General features: G+C 47.1%; 12 protein-coding genes across 12 annotated transcripts; 8 read left to right on the top strand and 4 right to left on the bottom strand. All coding sequences in view use genetic code 12, as the record gives it.

Annotated features, from left to right (window-relative positions):
• Window positions 1-1,790: 1,790 nt before the first annotated feature.
• Window positions 1,791-3,032, top strand: CXQ85_003578 (uncharacterized protein; the record flags this gene model as incomplete). Its single annotated transcript, XM_025487215.1, has 1 exon — window positions 1,791-3,032. One exon carries the CDS (start codon window positions 1,791-1,793, stop codon window positions 3,030-3,032), a length of 1,242 nt encoding a protein of 413 aa, XP_025340663.1.
• A 157-nt stretch (window positions 3,033-3,189) lies between these two features.
• On the top strand, window positions 3,190-4,887 carry CXQ85_003577 (uncharacterized protein; the record flags this gene model as incomplete). Its single annotated transcript, XM_025487214.1, has 1 exon — window positions 3,190-4,887. One exon carries the CDS (start codon window positions 3,190-3,192, stop codon window positions 4,885-4,887), a length of 1,698 nt encoding a protein of 565 aa, XP_025340662.1.
• Window positions 4,888-5,090: 203 nt separating this feature from the next.
• Window positions 5,091-6,085, top strand: CXQ85_003576 (uncharacterized protein; the record flags this gene model as incomplete). The annotated part of the gene is made up of 2 exons (XM_025487213.1): window positions 5,091-6,011; window positions 6,038-6,085. The coding sequence occupies 2 exons, from the start codon at window positions 5,091-5,093 to the stop codon at window positions 6,083-6,085; spliced, it is 969 nt and encodes a 322-aa protein (XP_025340661.1).
• A 43-nt stretch (window positions 6,086-6,128) lies between these two features.
• Window positions 6,129-7,499, bottom strand: CXQ85_003575 (uncharacterized protein; the record flags this gene model as incomplete). Its single annotated transcript, XM_025487212.1, has 1 exon — window positions 6,129-7,499. One exon carries the CDS (start codon window positions 7,497-7,499, stop codon window positions 6,129-6,131), a length of 1,371 nt encoding a protein of 456 aa, XP_025340660.1.
• Window positions 7,500-7,727: 228 nt separating this feature from the next.
• CXQ85_003574 (H(+)-transporting V0 sector ATPase subunit d) lies at window positions 7,728-8,777 on the bottom strand (the record flags this gene model as incomplete). Its single annotated transcript, XM_025487211.1, has 1 exon — window positions 7,728-8,777. The coding sequence occupies one exon, from the start codon at window positions 8,775-8,777 to the stop codon at window positions 7,728-7,730; it is 1,050 nt and encodes a 349-aa protein (XP_025340659.1).
• A 334-nt stretch (window positions 8,778-9,111) lies between these two features.
• Window positions 9,112-10,342, top strand: CXQ85_003573 (Golgi transport complex subunit; the record flags this gene model as incomplete). Its single annotated transcript, XM_025487210.1, has 2 exons — window positions 9,112-10,289; window positions 10,333-10,342. 2 exons carry the CDS (start codon window positions 9,112-9,114, stop codon window positions 10,340-10,342), a joined length of 1,188 nt encoding a protein of 395 aa, XP_025340658.1.
• Window positions 10,343-10,366: 24 nt separating this feature from the next.
• CXQ85_003572 (translocase) lies at window positions 10,367-13,816 on the bottom strand (the record flags this gene model as incomplete). Its single annotated transcript, XM_025487209.1, has 1 exon — window positions 10,367-13,816. The coding sequence occupies one exon, from the start codon at window positions 13,814-13,816 to the stop codon at window positions 10,367-10,369; it is 3,450 nt and encodes a 1,149-aa protein (XP_025340657.1).
• A 254-nt stretch (window positions 13,817-14,070) lies between these two features.
• SEC72 (Sec63 complex subunit) lies at window positions 14,071-14,676 on the bottom strand (the record flags this gene model as incomplete). Its single annotated transcript, XM_025487208.1, has 1 exon — window positions 14,071-14,676. The coding sequence occupies one exon, from the start codon at window positions 14,674-14,676 to the stop codon at window positions 14,071-14,073; it is 606 nt and encodes a 201-aa protein (XP_025340656.1).
• Window positions 14,677-14,990: 314 nt separating this feature from the next.
• Window positions 14,991-16,070, top strand: CXQ85_003570 (uncharacterized protein; the record flags this gene model as incomplete). The annotated part of the gene is made up of 1 exon (XM_025487207.1): window positions 14,991-16,070. One exon carries the CDS (start codon window positions 14,991-14,993, stop codon window positions 16,068-16,070), a length of 1,080 nt encoding a protein of 359 aa, XP_025340655.1.
• A 643-nt stretch (window positions 16,071-16,713) lies between these two features.
• On the top strand, window positions 16,714-17,916 carry HIS5 (histidinol-phosphate transaminase; the record flags this gene model as incomplete). The annotated part of the gene is made up of 1 exon (XM_025487206.1): window positions 16,714-17,916. One exon carries the CDS (start codon window positions 16,714-16,716, stop codon window positions 17,914-17,916), a length of 1,203 nt encoding a protein of 400 aa, XP_025340654.1.
• Window positions 17,917-18,023: 107 nt separating this feature from the next.
• CXQ85_003568 (mitochondrial 37S ribosomal protein uS17m) lies at window positions 18,024-18,758 on the top strand (the record flags this gene model as incomplete). The annotated part of the gene is made up of 1 exon (XM_025487205.1): window positions 18,024-18,758. The coding sequence occupies one exon, from the start codon at window positions 18,024-18,026 to the stop codon at window positions 18,756-18,758; it is 735 nt and encodes a 244-aa protein (XP_025340653.1).
• Window positions 18,759-18,948: 190 nt separating this feature from the next.
• Window positions 18,949-25,745, top strand: CXQ85_003567 (uncharacterized protein; the record flags this gene model as incomplete). The annotated part of the gene is made up of 3 exons (XM_025487204.1): window positions 18,949-20,711; window positions 21,017-22,273; window positions 22,538-25,745. 3 exons carry the CDS (start codon window positions 18,949-18,951, stop codon window positions 25,743-25,745), a joined length of 6,228 nt encoding a protein of 2,075 aa, XP_025340652.1.

Below are 25,745 nucleotides of genomic sequence, written 5' to 3'. Positions count from 1 at the left end.
GTACTACGGCTGGCGGCTAGCAACAGCATACCTTTGATGTATCTATCCGCCCAGATTGCCGAAGCGGATCCACAGTAAGGCAAACATGCTTTTTTAAAATACCCAGAATCAGACAAAAAAAGCTTATCCCATGGTTATGAACTGGGGAAGTAAATTTTTTTCATCAAGCACTAATTTGCTCCAAAAAGGCTAAATGCATCCACAAAGTCGTAGGAGCCACTCGTAAGCGAGACCAGTACGTTATCCGTCTGAGGCGACGTGGTAATTAGTAGCACAAAGTGTTATGATGGAAAAGAACGAGCAAGAAGGGTCTTCGTCTATATCTTTGTGGCACATTGAACCATCACACCCAGAGCAACAATCACCAAGCTGCCCACGCCTGACAAACTCTTCAAGACCCAAACAGACAAAAAACTAGCTCATCTCTGCCTGCTTCGGGTTTGTCGTTCCATAAAAAAAGTATACACATCATCTGTCAGGCGTTACGATACATGGCGCACAGCGCTTGATACCGCCATCTCGCATCGGTATATTGAAAGGTGGACCCTAGAAACTGATGCCATTTGCTGTCTTTTGTAGGGAATTTAACCGCCCTTGACGAAAGGTGAGGCTCTCCTGGCCAGTTTGACCTGGCGCCGCGTTCAGGCGGTGCTATGCCTTCGCTTATAGACAAGGTCTAAGGAACAGATAATTGGAGGGTATGTTGATGGAGTAGCCGGTGGAACGACCAGAAGAAGTATAGCAATACCGAAATGGCCTTCACAATACTTGGGTAAAAATGAGAGCAAAAAGCTGTTTTGAAAAAAATTAGTGGCCATGGCAAAACAGCGGATCGTCTGGTCTTTAAGTGATTTTCCTACAACTCCAAGAACTGTAACCACCACCAACACCACCAGCCAAAGCCTCCATCCAAGAAACCACCCCCAGAAGACTTCGCCTTTATACGCGCAAGCAAACTCTTTTCTGTAACACAAATATCAAGACAAGACTTGCCAGCCAGCCAGAACCAACACAAAGTTGCAAGGCATCAACACAGCCTCTGCCCAGAACCCTTTGAAAGGATAATTCAGGAACGGTCTTGGCTGGAGGTGCCAAGGGACGAGGGTTCTGGGGAGCCTTCTGTGACTTGACAATACGTTGCTCTACGTCATGGGAAGAAAGGGGGTGGTTTGGTGGAAGTTGAAGTGGGATGTTATGGTTCCAGGTTATCCAACTGGTAGTAGTTATAGTTCCAGAGCGGCACGTATGAAGCAGGTAATTAAAAAATCGAAGAAAATGGCCATCGACCTCCACTTTGTACCACCTTCAACGTCTTTCTTCCCTTTTTCCCTCTTCCTTCGCTTAATGGCTCAAAACTGGGTTTTCCTTCCACCCCAGCCTGCCTCACTATGACATACCCGCTGCTGCACTTCTAAGAAAAATAACACATACCAGCATCTCGGCTAAACCCAGGCCATCCACGGATCTCCAAAGTACTTTGGAGAAGTACTTCTCCAACATCTTCACCTCCATAGTAAAAAAATAAACAAATAGCCACCTCTCCACCAATAAAGTCGTCTTCCACTAAATGACAGAAACGTGCGCAAGTTGGTGTCAACCCATGTGGGCTAATTGAGTCGCTTATTGTTAAGCCTGAGGCGCTTGCATACGCCATACGCCAACCGCTTGTTCCCAGGTTAGTGTGTGCACGCCGAGCGCCCATGTGGGTGCAAAAAGGGTATTATGGGAGGGAGGGTTTATAAACGAGGCACGTTGCTGGTTGGATTGGGACATTTTGGAGATTTCACACCATGAAGTTTTTTTTGCTACCGGCTGCGTTGGCAGTGAACATTCTTATAACGACGACAGACTCGTGGGTGGCCAAGGGGCCTCGGTACTTGGAGTGGGCTTTGAGGGAAGAGGGCCACGAGGTGAAGGTGGTGGCTTCGTTGAACCCAAACACTGAGGTGCCGCCGCTTGAGCCTGAGTACCATCAGGACTCGGAGGTGGTTGTGGGTGCTCCAGCTGGGGGTGATTTCAACCACTTGTTGCCTGCTCACCAGACGTATCATAGGAACATGAGGAAGCTCAAGACGGTGGCTAGAGGCGCCAGAAACACGATACTGAAGAAAGACGCAGAACGGTTTGACGAGGAGTTTAAGAGCCAGGAGCTTGTCCACGAAGAAGCGTACGGTCAGGACCCGCTTAACCCTAATTTCTGGTTCGTGGACGGTCTGCCACTCCAGGCGCTTTCTGTGGCCTTTGGCGAGATCTTGCCTAAGCATATTCCAGACTTCCAGCCTGATTTGGTCATTGTGGGCCCTAACGAAGGTCTCCACTTGACGTCGGCCAATACCAACGACGAAGTCGTTGTAGAAGACCTTGATGATATGGATAACCAGGCCGAAGCGTTGGCTTTGCTTGCACAGCTGAAGAACATGCCTGTCATCACTGTTTCCAGCGAAGACCACGACCGTATTTATTATGGCGACGAACGGTACTTCAACGTGGAGGAGAAGAAGTATGACGACTCTTTCAAAGCCAACCCTGTGGCCAAAAACGTCAAGTACATCAACCAGAAGGTTGTGGAGCTCGTGGAGGAAGTAGCACCTACTTTGACCTCCTCGCTTCTGCTTAACGTCAACTTCCCATCCATGAACCACCAGTACTCCCAGTGCGTGGGCAAGTCATCCACAGGACCCCTTTTTTCCCAGATAACCGCCGAAAAGACCAAACCTCACCTCGGCAAGATCCTCAGCGTGCCCAGAGTGTCTGGCAAAAGAGACCTCGAAAGCGAAACCACATACGTGAAGATGTCTGACGAAATGAGCCGTCCCGAGCCGCTCCTGAAGCTCGAGTTCATGAGGTTGCTGGCCATCCTCTCGAAATCTTCAGACCTCCAAGAACGTCTTGCCAAAGACGATACCCAAGAGTACTACAAGAACAAACAAGAGCTTCGTGCTCTCGACAACTGCCAGATTGCTGTTGCCGTCAACCACATCACCAGGGGCAACAACCTCGGTCCCGAGGTATATGCCATTTCCACTCGTTAACTTATTTCACGTCCCATACACTAATAGATACGCCATAGATAAACAGTAAGAGCAGTAGTAGCAGTAGTAGTGAGGCTGCGAGTTACCATCAATCACACGTGACGAAAGTTCCACAGTTCTTCAGACCCTACTACTTTCCTTCAGAACCCCGTCCAGTATGCCTACTTTGATCCCGTCGGTCTCCATAGGATCAGAGTCGTACTCCCGGCTTTCCCGTTCCGAACAGCAAAAGTCCCACAAGTTGGGCACGCTTTCTTGTGTTTCGCTCATCACCAACAAGATGATAGGAACGGGTCTTTTCAGTACACCGTCCATTATTTTCAAGTACTGCAATGGTAACGTGCCTTTGTACCTTGGGTTGTGGGTGTTGGGAGCGTTTATTATCTTCAGTGGGCTTCTTATCTACTTGGAGTTTGCGCTTAATCTTCCGTTGCAGAATGGTGGTGAGAAGAACTACTTGCTTAGGGTGTTTAGACAGCCCAAGGGCTTAGCTGGGTGTGTTTACGCTTTCCAGATGGTGTTTTTGGGGTTTAGTTCAGGCAATTCGTTTGCGTTTGGAAAGTATATCTGGTATGCTGTTTCAGGAGCTCAGGTTGGTGATGACGACTGGACGTCTAAGATAATTGGCGTGGTTTGTATTACCATGTGTATCTGGCTTCATATCCAGTACCCGAACCAGGCGACGTCGCTTTTCAATTTCTTGGGGATGTTTAAGATCGTCATTTTGGTGCTTATCATTGCAATTGGCTCTTTGGTGGCTGTGGACGTTATTCACGTTCCTGAAACACCTCCAAACGCCGAGATCATCACTTCAGGCGTGTCCAGCAACTTCTATTCGATATCTGTGGCTCTTTTGGAGATCGTGTACTCGTTTAAGGGCTGGGAGAACGCTAACTATGTGTTGTCTGAGATTGAAGACCCATACCATGTTCTTACTATCGCTGCACCCATGGCCGTTCTTCTTGTCACGCTTCTTTACTTCTTGGTGATCATCAGCTACCTTATTGTGATTCCAAAAGAAGAACTCTTAAACAGTGGTGTGCTTGTGGCGGGCATTTTCTTTAATAAGGTGTTTGGTGAGTCCGTCACATCCACATTGTTACCGCTCTTCATCGCCTTGCTGACGCTTGGAAACGTCATGGTTGTTTCATTCGCCCATTCTATCGTCAACCAAGAATTGGCCCGCAACAACTACCTCCCATTCTCCAAGACATTCGAGAACTTAAACTACTCGCTTATATTACACTGGTTCGTCACCGTGGTGATTCTTGTGGGACCACCCAGTGCAGACGTTTACGAATTTGTCGTCAACTTGTACATATACCCAGGCACATGGATCAACGTTGCCATCACTGCTGGACTTGTCTACTTGAAGCTCAACGCTAAGAAAGAAAACTGGGGTAATTTGAAGTACGTGGAAGACCTCGAGATCGTCCAAGACGACGAAGAAACCATACCGCCCGAGTTTCTGCCTACGGCGTCGCCTTCGAGTACGCCAGAGCTGGAAAACGCTTCAATCCAATCGTTCATCCCCCAAAACCACGAAGATGACTCTGCATTCACCGAGTTCAACCAGCTCATCCTGAGCCATGCCCACCTTACCACCAAGCATAAGTCATTTTCCGCCTCGTGGGTCTGTGTGATACTTTTCCTCATCACCAACATCTTCCTAGCAATTTTGCCATTTTTCCCACCGCCAAAAGGCACCGTTTCCAGTACCATCCCATACTGGTGCTTCCCAGTGGTAGGCACAGGCTGCCTTCTCATTGGTGCCGTTTTCTACTTTTCCCGCCAGTACTACTACGAAAAACAAGGCTGGGTCCCTCCCGTCTACGAGGAAGAGTACCAGGATTAAAAATTGCCTTGAACCTCTGTCTTCTGCCAATCCTAGTCCATTTGCAGCCATGCCTCGGTGCCCCCACAAAGTGCGAATTCTGTCACGGTCCACCGTCGACTCTGTGCACAGTACTGTGGAGTATGATAATCACCTCGGTCCTTCTTTTTCCAGTTACTCCTAGGGATACATCCAGAGAAAGCAGATTTAGTTGAAGCATTGTCATGGAATCGCTTTCTGAGTCTTCGGCGCCACAGTCGGTCATTTTGAACGACTACAAGTTGGCGGTTAAGTTTTTCATGAATAAGGACTTTGAAAAGTCCTACCAGATCATACTGAAGTTGCACAATGTCGCTTATCGGAACTTTGCCAAGGGCACAATCCTGGAAGAGGTGTTTATTAAGATTGTCACGTTGTACTTGACGGAGCTTGGGCTTTTGTTGAACTCTAAGGATGCTGCTTCGAGTTTCCAGCTATCACGCAAGGAGAAGAAAGAGTTGATTGGGAAGCTTAGACTGAGCAGTTACCTTGACTCGCTTCATGAGATTTATGGTAGTGTCCGGAAAGTTCCATCGGAATTGCTCTACCAGGTATTTCTTGTCAATTACTCTTGCCAGCATGAGATCAAGCAGAACGACGAGCGCTTCTTGGTTAAGCAGTTCGACAACTTGTACTCGATGCTTGACTTCCACGGAAAGGCTGACGATAAGTACTTGAAACGTCTTGTGGACATGTACATCTTCAACGTGTTGCCAGACGCTGACGACTTCTATAAGGCCCAGGACCTTGTGGACTCGAATCCTCTAGTCGACACTGAGAAGGGCAGAAAGAGGATAAAAGAGTTGAAGGAAGTGAAGAAGCAGGAGAAGAAGCTTAAGGATAAGCAGGCCAAGGAGCGTGAAGCCCAGGAAGCACAGAGACTTGCTGACGAACAGGCCAAGAAGAAGGCTGAACAGGAAAACGCCAACTTGAAATACAAGTCCTTGAAGCAAATCAAAAGAGAGCATGAAAATAGCGAAGAGCTTGAAAGGCAGGGAAGAAGCCCACCAACTACAGGTGACGGCAAAAGCAGCATTCAACAACTTCGTCACCGTCTCGAGTACCTAATGCGGTTGACCCAGAGGTTCTGCGAGAAGAACTACCCTGTTCTTATCGTCTTATTTATCGCCAGTCTCATTGCCCAGCGTTTCATTCGTACAAGAAGAATCAATGTGCTTGAAAAGTTGCAAGAAACTTTCAGAATGGCATTCAAGATTACTTACCTATAAGAAGATCGGAATCTCTACAGGGCCATTGACAGAAACATCGCGGTCGTCTTGATCGTCGTGCCTGCTCTCCAGGTGCTTTTGTCTTTTTGACGCTTGCGTTTCTGAAGGTTGCCCTGAACGCTGAGGTTTCTTAAATGATGCATACGAAAGAGTGCCGAAAGGAGCTGGAGGTTCTACCAACTCAGCGGCATCCTGTGCCACTACTGATTGAGCAGCCTCTCTAGCCAACTCGGCCGCTCTGACGTCTTCCGTAACCAGCTGGTCATAGTTTTCAATATAATGATAATGATTGTCATCAAAAACTCCATTAACTTCAGCAGCGTTGAGCTGCTCCGACTCGTCACCAACCAATGCTTTCTCTATAATGTTAAATGTAATTAAAGAACCAGGGTAGTTTGCCACGCCTGGATGTTTGCAAAGAAGCTGAAGGGATAATATACCAGATACATCCTTCATAAGCTTGCACTTTGACGAAAGCTTCACCGCTTTAAAGATCTTGATAAATGGAGAAAAGGAAAAACACGAAAGCACCGAATCCTTGGTTGGCTCCATCGTCCCATTCTCCACCTTAAAGATCTCGAGTTTCTCCATCATCGTTTTGGCACTAGGAAATAGAAGCTTCAGGTACCCAATTGCGCCCGTAGAAATGAAATTGAGCTGATTTGTCTCTCTCTTGCTACCAGAAGACTTGCAGTTCGACACGTATATGTACAAATTCTCTGTGTTGATATGCTGAAGATCTTGTAGAAGAACAGTAAGCAAGTCACTCTTCACAATAAGCTCAAACTGTACCATATCATGACGAACAAGCAAGTCTGCCCCACTATCCTCAGACTTGTCATAAGGATAATCAATGTCAAGGTAAAACGTAGCGAACTCTATCTTTTCACTCATTAGTCTATCCTCAAACTCTATCACCAAAGGGTTACCTTCACCGCCATACTTGATATAGCAAAGCACAGTTTCAGGCTTGGAAGAAGTGGAACTTTTGAACTTTGGTACCAACGTAGAAGCAGCAGCCGTAAACGAATCTGCTATCATCTGTATATCAACGCCTAGGCGTAGCTCCTTAGGTTCATCGTCTCGTAGACCCAGATCCAGAACTAGCGAGTATGAAGAGAACAAGCTCAGGTCAATGGTAAGCTGGACATTGGAAATATGGTTATACTCGCTGAACACCACAATGCCATTATCTGAGATGATCATCAAGGCGTGAGAGCTGATGGAAGTAACTGTGTTTAGTAGATCTGCAATGTGACCTACTTGAGATGTGGATGCTGAAAAAGTCAAGGTAGGAGCATGTTGCTGGGTATTAGAGGAGCTCAGATCAGGCTCGGGCGAAGACGGTAGAAATAGCTGGGACATTGGAAGAGTGACAGTGGTGGAAGTAGCAGATCAAGTAGTAGCAGAGGTTGATGTTTGATATGCGCGCTAACATTTTTATTGAATAGACGTACAGCCAGAAAGAAGCTGCTAGCCATGAGAAGTAGATTGGGCCAAAGGGATGGCGAGAAAGAAAGGGGACCTTTATTGATTATGGCAGATTTCTAGGGGGACGCTGGAGAGGCAGCGTTTCTCTGCCCACAGGGCTGTCTAGTAGACAGAGATGTAGTTGTCGATTCTGTTTTTCTGGTTCTGGGCGATACATTCGGCGATCCAGGTGATGTTACGGACCTCCTGCTCCTTGGAACGCAACCATGCCCACACGGTAGACAAGGTGAACTGCTGGGTGAAGGCGTTCTTGTTGTATTGCATCTCCAACCAGTAGAACCAGTCCTCGATGTTCTTGTTGCCGCCGCTCAGCGCATCGGCGAACAATTCCTTGTATTCGCCAACCAGCTCCACGATACTCTTCACCTGCTCAACGTCTTCAGCGGTGGAAAGCTGGTTATGGTAGACAGGGTACAACTGGCCGTAAGATGGGAACAACGAAAGCTTATCCTCAGGGGTCAAGTCTGGGTTGTTCAACGAGTTCAATGCGATGTTGATAACTCTCTTGTCAGCCTCAAAGTTCAACAATCTAGTCATGATCTCCTGGTCTGGGCCATCGAGCTCTTCGTTAACAAACTCCACAAATGCCTCAATGTAGTTTCTGTACAATCTGTTTCTGATGATTTCAATGTTCAAGTCGTCCAAATCGTTAATTGTCAAGCAGTCCTTGAAGAAAGGTGCCAATGGCGTGTCAATCAACACTGTATCGTATAAAGACTCAATGTCAGTAGCAATCGACAAGGTAGGCAACGTTTCGAACCAGCCCAAAGGATGACATTTAGGCAAGATCTCCAGGCAGTCTCTATCGTGAAGCGTACCGGTAATCATCAAAGAAACATTGTCAATCATGTACCCGTAACAGATGAAGTCCAAGAACTTGGTCAACTTGCCAGCACTCTGACTACGCAAGTACTGAAACTGCTGGTACAACTTCCCCGAAAGCTTTTCTTGCATCACCGAAGTCGAAAGAGGCCCGCCATAGTTCGACAAGAAGTTGCCATAGTCGGTGGCAGATAACTGCAACTTCAAGTCCTGGAGCGAGTCACACTGGGTCAAGTTGACGTACTGGCTCAGGTTCAAAAGCCCGTTTCTGTAGCCACGAACCACACCCTCGACGTATCCGTAGTCGATATTGAAGTAGAGACCCTCCATGGTAGTGGTTTGGTCAATGGGGAAAGAAGGTTAGTCGTTGGCTTGAGGACAGAGATTGCAATTCAGCAGTAGGTAGGGTGGTGTGCTTATATGCAGGTCGCCTTATTCGGCACCTTCAACCCTCCATCAATTCCCCCAAATTTTCCCCTTTTTGGATTTTAAAAAAAGGATTCATGGTATAGCGGTTTCGAGGATTTCAAATATGTAATTACTTTTTGTTTTTTGGTCCTCCCCGCGGAGCTAAATGGACCTTCTTTTCCTCCAGATCTACTATCAGCGCGCTAACATTTACCACTAACCTCCAGCCCACCAACTACTACTACTGATTCTCCAAATGTCGTCCATTCTCCTCGATACCCTCAAAGAGGGCCTAGATTCGGGCCTAGCCGAGATGCTTGAAAAAGACTCTGCCCTTAAAAATGACACCCAGCAGTACCTCGAGGAATTGTTGGTGAATGCTGAGCTTCTTTCCACTGAAATGTTCACTACGTCTTCTGGACAGAGTGAAGGAAAGAATAAGAACTTGGTGGAGGAGATTGCTGAGCTTGACCACCAGCTGCGCCAGATCGAGCTTCAGTTGGCGTCGATAGCTAACGACAATAGAGACTTGATTGTGGGAGTCAGTGAGGATGTTAGACACGTCCATAAGACTATAGGGGAGGAGCTTGACCGGAACATTGAGGCTATGAAACAGAGCTTTGGGAGCGGGAAGATTGCTGTGGATAATAAGGCGGTGAAGAAGGTAAGCCATTCGATATCTGCCAACAACTCGCTTTTGAGGAATATGGACTCCATTCTAGATATCTACGAGCTTCCTACGCTCTGTGGGCTTTGTATCATGCAAGGAAACTACCAGGAGGCGCTTGAAATCTCGACGCTGGTGAAGATGCTTACGGTGAAGTTTCCTAACCTGAAGACGTTCAAGAAACTTCAGTCTCAGATCGATAACGAGTTGAAACTTATGGTTAGAGGGCTCATTAAGCTTCTTAACACGAACTTGAAGCAGTCCAATATCCTTAAGATCTTCCAGATTTTGAATAGACCGAATTTGGTGGCTACTCATGATGATTCTTTGGACGAGAGCGATCAGGATATCTCAGGAAACAAGACATTAAAGCTTATTTACCTCAATTCGAGGTTCAAGTTCATTATGAACGAGGTGGCCAGTCTTAAACCGCTTTTGAAGCTCAAGAAACTCACCTATCTTAAGCGTTACATCGAGATCTACCGTGAGCATCTCTACAATTCGCTTTCTATCTATCATGCCATTTTTCTATCATCGGGTCTAAATTCCGATGCCAACGACGACAAGCTCTTGTTGCACATGTATATAAAGAAGTTGGTGTACTTGATGGTGGAAGAGCTTCGGGCGTACCTTCCTGTGATCAGCGAAGGAGACAATGATGCTGACACTGTTGAAGCTAACAGCTTGAGGGACGGTGTCATCTTGCAGGTTATATACCTTTGCAGATCATTGTCCAAGTATGGTCTTGACTTTGAGAGTCTCATAACGTGGGAGCTTTGCACGAAAGAGCCTGTGCTTATCACACAAGAGGACTGGATGAGGAACTTGTCAAAGTTGAAGAAGTTTAAATCCTAGGTCCCATGTTGTTCAAACCGAACAAGTATCCCAATTCTTGTCTGCCAAGAGCACTGCTCTTCTTCAACTCGGTACTGTCGAGCGCCGAGTTGACAAGCTCCTTCTTACGGTCTTGCAAGTTGATGATTCTGTCCTCCACACTGTCGGTGACAAGCATCTTATAGACAGTGACTGGCTTTTGCTGGCCAAAACGATGTGCTCTATCCATAGCCTGGTCTTCCACGAAAGGATTCCAGAACGGATCCATAATAATAACATGTGAGGCGCATGTCAACGTCAAACCAACATTACCTGCTTTAAGAGATATAAGCAACACCCTTTCATCTCCTTGGTAGAACCGCCTGATGACTGTGTTCTTCATATCAATGTTCATCGTACCATCGTAACGCAATTGCTTAATCTTGCTGTCTTGGAGCGCTTTAGACATGAGATCAAAAGTGCCAGTGAAGTGAGAGAACACAATGATCTTTTCGTCACTAGAGTTCTTCACAACATCCCGTATAATATCTAGAGTCTTCTGTAATTTTGCAGATAGCGTGAACCCTCCACGATCATGTATAATTTTGTTGATCTTTTCCCCTGTAGTTGTCTTTCTTGCACTGCCCAGTCCATACTGAGCTTTCAAATCGTCGAAGTTCAAGCTCTCGTTGACGACCTGGTTATAGATGGAATAGCTGATCAAGGAGTTCTCCGAAACTTTCTGACGACACATAACACACGGTACGGTATCATCATCGTTTCTATCGCTATCGAAGAAGCCATCAACACAGCCATCACAAATCATGTGTCCACATGGATGTAGAATAACGATAGACGACTGGTCAACCACGTCAAAACACATTGGGCAGGTCAACTGGACATTGCTTTTATCAACATAATCTGCGTCACCTGTAAGATCTTGTCCGTCTTTCCTCAACTCTTCAGATATTCTTCGTTGCACATTTTGTGGTAAATTCTGTGCAAGTGCATACATTGTCTTCCAGTTTTGAACTCCTCCAACGCCTTGATTTCTCTCTGTCGAATTCATTTCACCCACTTCGACAAGAATCTCATGAATGCATGCTTGTCTCAATCGTAAAAGCAAGGTAAGAATGTTGCTGTGGGAATTCTTGTGCTTGCTGTTAAGAAGCTTCTCGGCCTTCTTTTGAATACCAGCTTCCAAGTCTTTGTAAGCTTTTGACTCTTCGCCATCCATAGAAATGACGACTTTCTTAATTGTCTTCTTCGGTAACACCATCAATGGCTTACCATCGACTTTAGAGTCCTTAGTCCGTCGAAGCATGATTGCCAGGAGAATAGCTCTTAACTTCTTCATGGAAATATTTCGTTCGTAATCATCTACCCTATCATCATTCGCACGTATGGGCACAGAAATATCACGTTTGAACTTGACCTCATCATTATAAGGTCTGGTTCGAAGGAAACGAAGGATTGGATAAAGCTCATCAATGCTATTTTGCATTGGCGTACCGGTCAAACAAAGACGCTGTTTTGATCTTAGAAGCGCAGTGGCCTTGGATGTCTGTGAGACCTTGTTCTTAATATATTGGGCTTCATCTAGAACAACTCTGTAGAATTTAGAGTCTGGAGAATAAAACGGCGAGACGTAACTCTGTCCACCCAGACTAAATGAAGGAAGGACATTCTGCCCATGTGAAGCCATTGCCTGTTCCATTGCCACACTATAATGCAGTTTAAATTCGGAAGCCAATGTAGTATACGACACTAAAACAACATCAAAGCGTTGCATCTTTTTGAAAGTGTTGATCTTTTTCTTTTCCGCTCCATGGTAAAATGCAACCTTCTGCTTATGCTCCATATTAATCTTTGCACGAAGTTCGGCATTCCATTGACGTAAAAGCGACACAGGACCGACAATAAGGGTAGTTTTTTGATTCGAATCTTCAGGCTGGTTGGCCATCAAAAGGGCGATGGTTTGAACTGTCTTACCGAGACCCATATCATCAGCAAGAATACTTCCCTGCTCTTGTTTCTCACGATTTAGAAGCCAATGTAAACCTCTTCTTTGATGATCTAGCAACTGGACACTAAGTTCAGAAGGCGTCAATGCCATACCTTCGATCTTTTCTTCGTTACCGACATCCTTTAAAAGCTCTTGAAGATGTACAGAGTCATCATACACATTCTGTGTTTGTTGGCCATATCCCATTGGTTGCTGTGTGGGTCTAGGAGATGGAGCATATGGAGCCTGTGGGTTGTAGGGATTAGGTAAGGAGCCGCCTGGAGGCACTGAGTAGCCAAAGAAGCTAGATTGCAGTGGGATTTGGTACGTGTTAGGAAATATCAGCCTCTTGTAGCGGATAACATGGTGCAAGATGTTCTTATACCTTCTGATCTTCTTTGCTCTGAGAATGGCCGTATTGGCGTCAGAAAGCGAAACGTTGATTTCTCTAATCAACTCTGACCTCTCGTCAGACTGTGTCAATGAAAGACTCTCCATCCGAGCTCTTGCATCACGCATGTTGTTCAAGTTATCGTCTCTTAACTTGTCGAATCTTGAAAGCTGTGCATCTAGAGTACTATCGTAAGCTGTAAGTTGGTCCACGTTTTGGGTATCAAAGTACTCGTGAGCTTTCCTATCCTGCTGTGCCTGCAGTGGGTCCGATGAGTATAGTTGTTGTGGAGGTGGTGGCTGTAACAGCGGCACAGGCTGGTTGAATGATGTATTTGCCAAAAGCTCACGGTAGTTGTGGTTCGGGTCTGGAGGAGGGGGAGGCCTCTCAAACGTTGTAGGTTTAAATTTACCAATCCTTTCAGCTTCTTCTTTGGAAAGCACGGCGATTTCATCGTCAGAGTCCAGTTCAGCATCCTGTTGCGTCTGAGGTAGCTCGCTGTGACCGTTATGGCCGTTCTGGACAACCTGACCTTCAGGGAAGATCTGACGTGGAGGATCTGTAGTTTGAGTCCCGTTTTGTTCTGGCGAACGAATAGACTCCGAAGGAGGCAAAGGTTCCACCAACGCTGGCGAACCACCCTGAACAGGTGACTTTTCACCTGAATCGTCAGCATCAGGCCCAGCGTTCCCTCCTTCATCGTCACTCGACAAAATCACAATCACAGAGTCCGTATCCAGCTCAAGCGGCACAGACCGCCGCAGTCTATTAAAGTACTTGGATTTCCTCTCTCCATTCAGAACCAGTCCATCCTCGGGAGACTCCACGGAAGCCTCAGTTTCCACTGCTTGTTGGTTTGGCAAGCTTCGTTTCGTGCCTCTGGACATCAACAGCCCGCTATTATCATGGTTTCGGCCCTCGTTATCATACTGGCTCAACAGTTCCCACCATCGGTTCGGCTCCTGAGAGGGAGAGCTGATCTGGCGAGGAATGCTGCTTCCAGGGTCCTGAGTACCGTCAAACGAATCTTGGATGGACTCGTCGTCCGAGGAGACCACTATGACGTCGGATGAACGGACCAGCATTCTCGGACGCTCAGGTGTTGTATGCTGTTTATAAGTTGAGAAGGATGTGAGTGTTTAGATTTGATAATCTATCAGTGCGCATATATGTGTGTACGTGAGACACGGCCCAGATCTCCAGATGTCTAGTCAGGAGGGTCTACAAATGAATAAAGAACTAGTGTCCTTCTCTGTCTAATATACATTTTCGTGTGGAAAGGCCACGCGTCTTGCAGCTCTTTCACTGTCTGTGTGTGTGTATGTCCAGGCTCTAACCATTAGAGGTAGTCGCCGTTCTCCTCGAGAATCTTATCCAAACAAATGTCCAACTCGGTGATAAGTCTCTCGTTGTTTTCCGAAAACGCAAGCCCTCTCTGGTAGTCGGCTCTGGCGTCCTCGTAGTTGCCCAAGAAGTAGTTGGCCACGCCTCTTCTTAAGAAGTTCTCTGGAGTGGTCATCATCATGCCAATCAACATGTCTGCATCGTTGAATGCCTTCAAGTACTCCTTACACTTGAGGTAAGCGTCAGCTCTGCTCATCAACAAAAGACTGAGCTCCTGTAACGTGGCCAGGAAAACCTCGAACTTGTTTCTTCTGTTGATCACCTCAATAGCAATGGTAAACTGCTTGGCCAGGTCCACAAACTTCTCCTGCTTGAAGCTCTGCACACCACCTTCGTATAGTTTCTTGATCATCTTGGATAAATCCTTGTTAAAGGACTCGCCAGTAGGTTTTGGTGGGTATGGCTCGTTGATACCGATAAGTTCAGTTGTGAGGGTAGAGAGCTGGTCAATTTCCAAGTTAAGGCCTGGGATTGGCTCTTCGGGTTCTTGGGTGAACACTACACCCTTTGTCTTGGGATCGTACCTGATATCGAACTCCATGGCTTGGTGGTTGGTGGACTTGGTTATTCACTTTTCGACAAGTGGAGGTGTAGACTGAGGTTGTCTGGTGCACGGGTGTAAGTTATGCCCCAGTCCAGTAGGTCCAGGAGACAACTTCCAGGTAACGGCACTATTATTTGGAAATAAAAAAAGGTAAGAAAAGGTTTGTAATATGGGACTTCCAGGACCACAATGAACCTACTTTGGTTCAATTACCATGTATTTTGCGTCTTTTAGCAGACCCCTCTAAAACTATACTGTGCTCGGTCTTTTGGCTTTTTGCAACCATTTCTCTTCTTCCTACAACTACAAGTATGGCAGCAGTGGGCCAGTATCCGATCGATATAAGCGACCAGGTATCTGTCCAGAGTATCTCGGCGTCGTCGCTTGCCCATTTAATTAATTATTTTGGTTCTTTGGACGGAAAGGATGGGACTCAACAGAAGTATATGCTTAATGATGATGTTACCAAGGAAGAAGACCTTTCACTGCCAGAGGAATATGTGAACATCACTAAAAGACAAAAACTTGATGAGCTGCAAGGGTTTTCCAGCCAGCCGCTTCCAAAGGCGAAACCGAAGGGTCTTTCGTTTGAAGAGCTGGATGCTAAACCTATGCTGAAAGCTGTGAATGGAGACAAACCACATTGGCTCAAAAGGGCTTTTTCAAGCAGGTTCAGCACTTGGGCTTATGATAGAAATTCACAAGCAAAGAGCGAAGGAAGCCCACTCGCTACGAGTCCTAAAGTGTTGGAGGAGTTTCCTAAAATTCGAATTCCTGGTCTTGATAGCACTTCTCCAAGCTTTAACACCAAAGAGAGCGAAAGCAAGAAAAGGGCAGCTACACTTCCACGTCTTTCGCTTGTTAAAGAAGGCGGCAGTCCTAATTTCAGGCCTTCACGGTCAAGGTCGCTTGCTGGGCGTGGACTCACTTCGCTTTTCGTGTCTTCCAAAACCCACGTTATGCCTGACGATCTTATGGAGAAGACAGTGTTTCTGCCTTATAATCACGAACCGCAACCTAGCGATTTTCCTTCAATTAAGGACGTCGAAGATATTTCTGAAGGCAGAGCACAGTACTCTACGCTTCCACCACAGTGGCATGGATACAAGCATGAAGACTTAAAGTCTTCTATTGAAGAGTTCCAGCCAGCACGTACAAGATGGGCTGAATGGAAGAGAGCCAGGAAAGGTATTCTGATGCTTAAGGGTAAGCTCAAGCTGAGTTTCAGGCTGGGAACCAAGAAGTCCATGGGGCTTAAAGTACGGTTCTTTTCTCCCAGTGGACTGCCCAGCGCAGGTAAGGGGAATGTCGTGTCTACTGAGGATGAAGTGGTGGATACGATGTTTTCGCCTTTTTCTGAGAGCAGTTCTGAGTTAAAGATATATGTATAGAACAGATTGCTAGTGCTATGTTGGTGTAGAAGTAGATGTCTAAGTCTAGATATGGCTTTCTGGCTATAAAGTTGATAAATCCTTGAGCTGGTTATATGACTACCTTTTATTTGATGACCTATGGTAGTTTATGACTAATTCAGATTATACTAATACTGTTTCTACACCATTGGCTATGTCTCTGTCAAGCTTATATGGTTATAGCATGTGTTTCGCAGCCATTAAGCCAGCAGCCTATACTCCAGTATTTACCACTAAAGGCCTAAAAACAGTACTAAAAGTAAACATTTAGCTATTCTTGATACCCCATTATTCCCTTATAACTCTCCTTTTCTTTCTTATCTTCTTGTATGGGCACTTCGTAGTGACCCATCTACATCCTCCCACTACCACCATACTTAACCAACCACTCCATACGAAAACGCCCCCAAACCCCCTACCACGCCCAAACTTCACCGACACCTCCAACCATTCCCGACCTCCCTAGACCATCCCATTTCTTCCTTTTAATTCCCTACTTCCGTCTTCACCCTCCAACCTCCTCCCACCTCCACTCCCAACCACTGACTCATTTCGCAGCCATTTTTTTCGCGATAACCACTACTCTACGCCTATAACTTCACCTACTTCCCAACCAACTACCATGTCGTTCAACCTAGAAACCCTCATTCGCCCAAATATACGTACTTTGGAGCCCTACAGGTGTGCCAGAGACGACTTCAAAGAAGGTATACTTTTGGACGCCAACGAAAACACCCATGGCCCGGCTCTTTCCAATATCTCCAGCTGGGAACTGGCTTTGGAGCTTAACAGGTACCCGGACCCCCACCAGTTGGAATTGAAGCAGCAGATCGCCAATTTCAGGAATTCGGCGCCAAACCAGCTTATAGAGAGTTCTACGGGAAAGCTCCAGGCAGACAACTTGTGTCTTGGAGTGGGTTCTGATGAGAGTATAGATATGTTGTTGAGGTGTGTTTGCACGCCAGGCAAGGATAAGCTCTTGGTGTGTCCGCCAACATATGGAATGTACTCGATTTGTGCTACTGTTAATGATGTGGAGATGGTGAAGGTGCCATTGACGACGCCTGAGTTTCAGATTGACGTGGATGGTATACTTGCTAAGCTTACTGGGGACCCAAGCATTAAGCTTATCTATATCACGTCTCCAGGTAACCCTACGGCTAAGCTTATTGATTGTGATTTGATTGTGGATTTGCTTACAAAGGCCCAGCAGAAGTGGAACGGGTTGGTGGTTGTTGACGAAGCTTATATTGATTTCGTGGACCCTAAGGCTGCCAATACGTCTCAGAGTGTATCTACGTTGGTTAACCAGTTTCCAAACCTTGTGGTTTTGCAGACGTTATCTAAATCGTTTGGTCTTGCTGGTGTCAGATTGGGTATTACTTATTCCACTCCAGGCTTGTCCAAGTACTTGAACGCCATGAAGTATCCATATAACATCTCTTCCTTGACATCTGCAGTGGCCGTGAGGTCTACTCAGGCAGAGGATGGATTAAAGGTGATGCAAAACTACGTGACGAAAATCAAAGACGAAAGAGCTAAGCTTCTTGAACAGGTCCAGAAAATCCCAGGCATTGGCAAAAATATCGGCGGTTTGGACGCCAACTTCTTGCTTATACAGATCTTGGACTCTGCTGGTGAACCATCTAACGAAGTGGCTGCGAAATTGTATAATACCTTGGCTGTGGACAACGGCGTGGTTGTGAGGTTCAGGGGCAAAGAGTTGAACTGTACGGGCGCTTTGAGACTCTCCATTGGCACCGAAGAAGAAAATAAGGTGTTGTTGGAGAAGATTGCCCAGTGTCTTCCCCAGTTGAGACAGTAGGTGTATTAATACTATGTATTTTATGGTGCGCGCACGCCTCAAGTGTAGATTTTTTTCAAGCCTTTTAGATACTCAAAAGACACCAAGAACCATACAAACATTCCTAAATGGCTAGACAGAACTTCGTTGGTTTGGTCATTTCCCAAGGTAAAATGAACAAGACCGTCAAGGTCAGAGTTCAGTCCACGGGTTACGACAAGAGAGTCCACAAGGAAGTGTTGAAGAGAAAAGACTACTTGGTTCACGATTCAGGTAACCTCTGTAAAGAAGGCGATATCGTCAGAATTGAATCGATTCCTAAAATGACCGAGAGAAAGTACTTTGCTATTGCTGAAATCAAGGTCAACAAGGGTCAGCAGTTTGCCCAGTACCAGGAGTTGGCCAAGAAGCAGGTTGCCAAAGAAGAAAAGGCCAAGATCGAAGAGTTCCTCAACAGAAGAAACGAGCTCAGCAACGTCATCAAGAAGGTCGAAGACTTGAAGCAGCTAGATCAAATATCAAAGAGTTTCCAGAAGGCTACTGAAGAACAGAGACCAGACCTTCTCAAGCAGATCACCGATATCAAAGAAAGGTACAACATCAAGTCATGGCCTTCTACAGAAGAAGTGCTCCCACTAGCGGTCAACGAGGCCGCCAAGGACCTCAGCATTGTCGACAACAGATTGGCCAACATCCGTGTCATCCTAGACAAGTTGATGAGCCAGGACTACAAGAGCCAGAGACTGGAGATCTTGGCCCAGATCGGTAGAGGCAGTGAAGAAGAGTTGAAGCCTAATGTCATGAAGAACATGTTGAGGAAATGGGTCATGAACCCTAGAAACGATGTCCCTGTCTCTCTCTAGACAGAGACAGTTCAGCACAACTGTAAATAGTCAGCATACACGGATAGTTAGGTTAGATGTAGGCAAATCTTTTCCCAGATCCACATGGACGTATTTATTGCACGCTTTCAGTGTCTGCTTGATGGTCCCATATTTCGCAGCCATTCGCATATCATCATATACTGATACTACCAGACTCCGGATATGCCGAATGGCAGCACCTCCAAGAACGAAGCCCACGTGGCTCTCTAAAGCTGCTACTTACGTTGGACTCAACCAGAAGAACGCCGAATTGGTTCTACGAAGAGCCCACGTGGAATCACATAAAGAGAAACTAGCACCCTTGTTTAACCAGAAGTACTTAGATGAGCTCAGTTCCAAGTCCTTTGAAGAGCCATTGCCCCAGACAGAGAAGTACTTGAAGCATGCTTTGAATGTACCGTTAATTACAGTGACAAATTTGAACGTCGAGCCAGGCCAGAAACACTTTATAGTGTGGCTCTGTGTGTCCTCATACTTTCCATTGATATCTGCCTGTTTGGCGCCTTTGGGGAACCTTATATCGCTCGTGGCGTTGATAGAACATTGGAGAATTGACCTAAATACGGAAGAGTTGGTGGGGGAGGATACTGCTGCTAAGGTACTCAATTGGACAGCGTTTGTGGCTGGTATTATAGGTAACGTCTCGTTGCTCATGAACTTTTCAGGAACGCTTCGGTACCTTGTCACACAGAGTGTTCTGATATTGTGTTGGATTTCCGCTGCTTCTATGCTTCTTATAGCGGTTCTTTTGACAAACGCTAGCTTTGTGGGTGGAGATGTGGAATATAGACGCTCTGAGGGCTTCTGGCTTGCTGTGTGGACTATATTCATGTACTATTCGTGCTCTATTGTCCAGTTGATCAACCTTATAGGGTATAAACTCAAGAAGTACCCTGCTTGTTATAATCTTGACCAGCAGCAGCGGCTGCTTATTAACTATACTATGGTATTTGCTATATGGCAGGCTATTGGCACTGCGGTGATGAAACATCTTATAGGTGGGTTATCATATGGGGCTTCTTTATATTACTGTGTTGTTTCTGTGTTTACTGTGGGACTAGGCGATATACACCCTGTGTCGACTGGAGCCAAAGTGGTTGCACTTATATTCTCCTTTGTTGGGATTATAAACCTGGGTATGGTCGTAACGACGATAATTAGAGTGGTTGTACATTCAGCTGGACCTAGCGTGTTTTGGCACCACGTAGAGGTACGACGCTTGAAGCTTTTGGATAGGTACGAAAGGAACCCAGAAGATCCTATTTTCCAGGACTCGTTTCAGCTCATGAGGGACATGAGGGAAGGCGTCAACCGCCGTCAGATCCGTTTCAACGGTATCATGAGTTTATTCATGTTCGTTGGGTTCTGGCAAATCGGGTCTGTGGTGCTATATGTCGCTGAAGACTGGACGTACTTCAACTCGATGTACTTTTGTTTCCTTTGCCTTTTGACGATCGGGTATGGAGACTTTGCACCTGCCTCCGTCTTTGGACGAGCTTTCTTTATCCAATGGGCCATGGGAGCCGTTCCCCTTATGACGATAATCATATCGACAGTAGCAGATGCAGCTTTCAACACTGGCGACCGTATAGAGCTAATGTTGAAGCTCTTGCTCCAATGGAGAACATCTGACGAAGCTGAACTTCAAGAAGACCTTGAATCTCCATCCCCCAAAGAATCAACTACCCCTACATCCTCCCAGGATCCCACCCAAAACTACATCAACAAGACCATCGCAGACCTCGAGATCCTCGAGGCTATCGTTCTCGACGCCCTAGAACAACCTCACAAACAGTATACCTACGACGAGTGGTCTTCCCTTCTACAAAGATTCCACCTAGACACTCAGAATGCCCAAGACGCTCCATGGGTTAACGATGCATCACCTCTACGACTTCCACTCAAAGAGCCCCACTACCTTCTCATGAACATGTTTTCCCGAATGAAACATGACCTCGAGCATTTACACCTGAAACAAGAATTACCCGAATTCAAACAAAAACAACCATAACAGTACCCTCCTGTCATTCCTAATGGCTGCAAATCAGAAGCAGCAGGCACACAGCTTATCGGTGCGCACCCACTTTTGACATATCACAGACGCCCTATTGATAAGACGCGAAGAGCACTACTTACTCTGGGCGTGAATTACCCATACTAACCCAAACTTCGTTCTTTTCAAAAGTGACCGAAGAATTCGAATTGGAGCCCATGTCGTCCCCGAGTGGCTCCCCTAGCCCACGTGCTGCCCACGACCCGGTGGTGTTCAGGCTCTCTTCGTCTGTTCAGCTTCATCTTTCACTGTTGACATATGCTGCTTATACGCTGATAGGCATAGCGTTGCTCTGGCCGTGGAACTGTTATTTATCTGCATCAGCATACTATGGGGACCGGTTTAGCGATACGCCTGGTCTTTCGAAGGCGTACTCGTCGACGTTCATGTCGGTGTCTACGGTGACTACGATGTTGACGTCGTACTACTTATCGCAGAAACAGGAGGGCGTGAATTACCATAAGAGGATATTCACTGGTTTGGTGGTGACGGTGGCGATATTTGCGTTTTTGGCGTTGACGTGTTATGCTGATTTTTTTATTTTCATGAAAGATTACTCGTTCTTTGGTCTTCTTATGGTGACGGTGCTTTTGAGCGGTATGGCGTCGAGTTTGGCTCAAAACGGTGCTTTGTCGTCGGCAAATGTGCTTGGAAGCATTTATACGAACGGTGTGATGGTGGGACAAGCTATCGCTGGTGCTCTTCCACCGTTGGCGCTTATATGTTCTCTTTTATTGACTGGAAAGAACGAAAACGAGGATTCGGGTGAATCTCATCCACACAAGGCAAAAAACGTCGGGCTTACGATCTACTTCCTTAGCGCATGCCTTGTGGCGCTTATCTCGGTGTTTATGCTTGGTTTGGCCAACAGATACAAGAATGCCAGTGCCTATGTATCGTTAGACGGCGAAGAAGGTCAAGAGGACGCCGAGGAACCTATCCAAATCACGCAAAAGAAGCATGTACCCTTTGGATTGCTCTGGAGCAAGCTCAAACTCATTGTCATGGCGATCTTCATCACTTTCTGCATCACCTTAGTGTTCCCAGTGTTTGCATCCACCGTCACGTCAGTCAGACAAAACCCCGAGTTTGTTTTATTCAAAAAGAGCATCTACATCCCGTTCATCTATTTGGTCTGGAACATGGGCGATCTCGTCGGCAGAGTGCTCTGCGGTATGCCCAATTCGTACTTCCTCGTCAGAGCACCGAAAAAGTTGATCAACATCGCCATACTAAGATTAGTATTCATCCCACTCTTCATGACATGCAACATCCACCCAGGCACCTCCTCTCCCGTCATCTCCTCCGACGCCTGGTACGTCTTACTACAATTCCTCTTTGGCTTCTCCAACGGCCAGTTGTGCACTTCCTGCTTCATGGTGGTTGGCGACAACTGCACCACTGACGAAGAAAAAGAGGCCGCCGGAGGCTTTGCTACAGTGTTCCTCACCTTCGGTTTGGCAGTAGGAAGTCTCCTCAGTTACCTCTTTGTGCCGATTGTCGGCTAAACCAACTCAAGAAAAATCATAAAAAAAAAACACAAGAATACAAAAAAATAGCTTATTTCACCAGCCGCAATGACGTTGGCTTTTCCCAATTTTGTGTCTCTCGTCTTTCGCAGCCATTTAGCTTTCTTTATGCGCGCGACACCTACTCCTACTCCACTATCTGTCACAGCCTCCAATCTCTAACTACACATCACCAGAAACGCCCAAGAAATCGAAACGACCAATAGCATGTCGTTCTGGGACAATAATAAGGACTCTTTCAAATCATTCGGTGCTTCTACGGCCCGAGGAATTAGCCGAGGAAGCAAGGCGGTGGCCAAAGCTGGCCACGATACGTATAAGAAGAACGAGGCTAAGAGGAAAGGGTTGCCTCCACCTGATCAAAGTGGTGGCAGTTCGTCTGAAGGTGGTTCTTCGTATACCAATTACCAGTATACGCCGCCAGATAAGGAGACATTGGCTGCTTTGCCTGGGCCAGTGAAGAGAAACGTTGGAGCTCATGAGGTGCCCAAGGCAGGCGAGAAGTCCAAGTATCCAGCTCCACAGAGGACTCAGTATACGTCTGGCTCTCAGCAGCCTCAGCAGCAGCAGCAAAACTACCAACAGCAGAATTATCAGCAGCCTCAGCAACCCCAGGCCTCTGGTCAGCCTCAGCAACCCCAGGCCTCTGGTCAGCAACAGTACCAGCAGCCTCCCCAGCAGCCTGCCCAGCAACCTGCCCAGCAACAACAAGGCTACCAGCAACAACAGGGGTACCAGCAGCAGCCAGATCAACAGCAACAATACCAACCTCAACCTTACCAACCGCAGCCGTACCAGCCCCAACAGTATCAGCCTCAGCCGTACCAGCCTCAACCGTATCAACCTCAGCAGCAACAACAACCTCAACAACAGCAGCAACAACAGCAGCAACAACCTTACCAACCGTATCAGCCACAAAATAACGTGCCTAGCTACGAACAGGCTCCAGGTACGACTCCTTCATACGCTCAGGCTCCAGGTACTGGTCCTAATGAACTGAGAGGACCTCCACCTCCACCTCCTCCGAGAGAAAACTCTTATAGCTCTCAGCAAAGTGGTCCACCTCAACCTCCTCAGTATGCTCAGTATTCACAGGCTCCTCAGGGCTCTCCAATGCAGAATAATGCCCAGATTGCTCCTCAGTCTACGGCTCAATCACAGCCAGAACAGGTTTCTTCTGAATCAAGCACTGGCGAGTCGAAGAAAGTGCAAATGTTCAGGCCTGACGTGGATTTGAGCCAGTTTGCTCCTCCTCCAATTCATAAGGGTAGAAATGGTGCTCCTAGTCCTGGAGTGCCAAAGTCTCCTGCTGGTCTGACTGCGTCGCTACATTCAAGAGAGTCTAGGGCTTCGCCAGAACTTCCGTCTCTGTCGGGTTCGATTAAAAGGTATCAAAGCACTGCTCCTGATCCCACGCTGTTTATTCCTCCTCCAGGTATAAGAAAGGATGGCCAACCGCCAGTAGGATACCAGAAGATCCCACCAAAACAGCCTTCGAATATCCCACCACCAACTCCTAATGCCCCTAATCCTGCTGCTCCTAATCCAGTTGCTCCAGGCCCTCCTCCACAGTTGCCACTGAGGAATTCGGATTCTGCTTCTGCGGTTGCATCCAAACCAGCCAAACCAGCTCCACCTAAACCTCAATCGAAACCTGCGCTTCCTTCAAATCCTGCTCCATCGGGCAATGCTCCTCCTAGTCTTCCATCAAGGGAAGCACCACGCGCTGCATCGCCTCCTCCTCCTTATGCCATGGCTGATAATGAGCCAGAGACGCCTAGTGCACCTCCTGCTCCGGCTGCTTCATCTGATGGGACCCCAAATTTTGCTGCACAAATAGCTCAGTTAAGGAACGGTGCTGCTTCACCAACGGCTGAAGCATCGGCTCCAGTAAAAAAGGCTGCTCCTCCTAAACCTGCTAAGCCAGCAAAACCTCCAAAACCAGCTAAACCAGCTCTTGGTCTGAAACCAGAAATTGCTCCAAAGCCTGCCGTGGCGCCAAAACCTGAAATAGCTCCAAAGCCAGAAATAGCTCCAAAGCCAGAAATTGCTCCAAAGCCTGAGGTAGCGCCAAAGCCTGAGATAGCGCCAAAGCCTGAGATAGCGCCAAAGCCTGATGTCGCTTCGAAACCTGAAATTGCTCCAAAACCTGCTCTTGCTCCAAAGCCACCGGTTGCTCCTAAACCGGCTTCAGAACTGGCACCAGATGCGGGACAATCAAGTGCTCCACCAATCTCTAAGGCACCCCCTCCAGCTTTGCCTAGAAGAGACTCTCAACGTTCTAGCTCGGGACAGAATGATTCTACTACTTCTCGTGGACTTCCACCACTCAATGCATCTGTGCCGCAGACTTCGAATCCTCCAATAACTCCAATTGTGCCTCTCGGTACTCAAGGTGGCCCTCCTTCTCAACCAAGCCAGCCTCCACAGCCTGCTCAGGCGCCTCAAGGTGAAGCTGAGGCGACTGCTCCACCACCTCCTAAAAGGAATTACGAGAGAAAGGCTGCTCCACTTCCACCTCAAAACTCTCAGCCTCCAGCTCCAGCTCCGGTTCCAAACCCGGCGCCTGGCCCAGGTCCTGGTCCATCGCCTTCTCAGGCATCAACTAATCCTCCTGATCTCGATTTGGAGATGAGCACGGGTTGGTACATGGCCACAGATAAGCCAATGGAGCTTCCAAAGTCTCTTCAGGGTCTCAACTACTCCACCTCGTTTATGTACTCTACGCAAGGAGGACTAGGCGGAAGGAAGAAGACATCTACGAGAGAATTGACAGTTCGTCTTAAGGACTTATCCAGAGTCAAGTACAGCTTCACCTGGATCAATGAAGATATCAGTACTGCTGAGGTGAAGGTGGCAGACTTCATGCCATCTCCAATCACCACCAGAGTACCTCCACATGCTGATCTTGTTACTTACAGTCAGCAATTCGGAGTGAATGTTGCCGGATATTCCCTCCACAACGAAGGCCAACAAGTCGGTCGTGGTGAATGTTGGGATCTTGCCAAGTATGCCTTGGAGCAAGGTTGTGCCAACCAAGCCTTTGTGTCTACCTACTACCATCACGGTTTCCCCATTCTTGAAGTACAAGGCGGTGCTAACGGCGCTATGGTTACACGTCCACAATGCGACGATATCCGTAAAGGTGATATTCTCCAGTTCACCACTGCCAAGTTCGAAAACAAGGCCACCGGTGCTTATCAGACCGCAGGCGACCCAGACCATACGTCAGTGGTGATAGATAAGGTTGGCGAGAAGATCCAAGTGCTCGAACAAAACGTGGGCGGCGTCAAAACCGTCAAACGAGGCGAATACGAGATCGGCAACCTCACCCAAGGAAAAGTCGTCGTTTATCGTCCCATGCCTGCTGGGTGGGCCGAATAA

Source organism: Candidozyma haemuli, assembly GCF_002926055.2.
Source record: "Candidozyma haemuli strain B11899 chromosome Unknown E_2014730914, whole genome shotgun sequence".
In the NCBI taxonomy this organism is placed as follows: Eukaryota; Fungi; Ascomycota; class Pichiomycetes; order Serinales; family Metschnikowiaceae; genus Candidozyma; species Candidozyma haemuli.
Note: the sequence above shows the minus strand (reverse complement) of the source record. Positions and strands in the feature narration are given on the sequence as shown.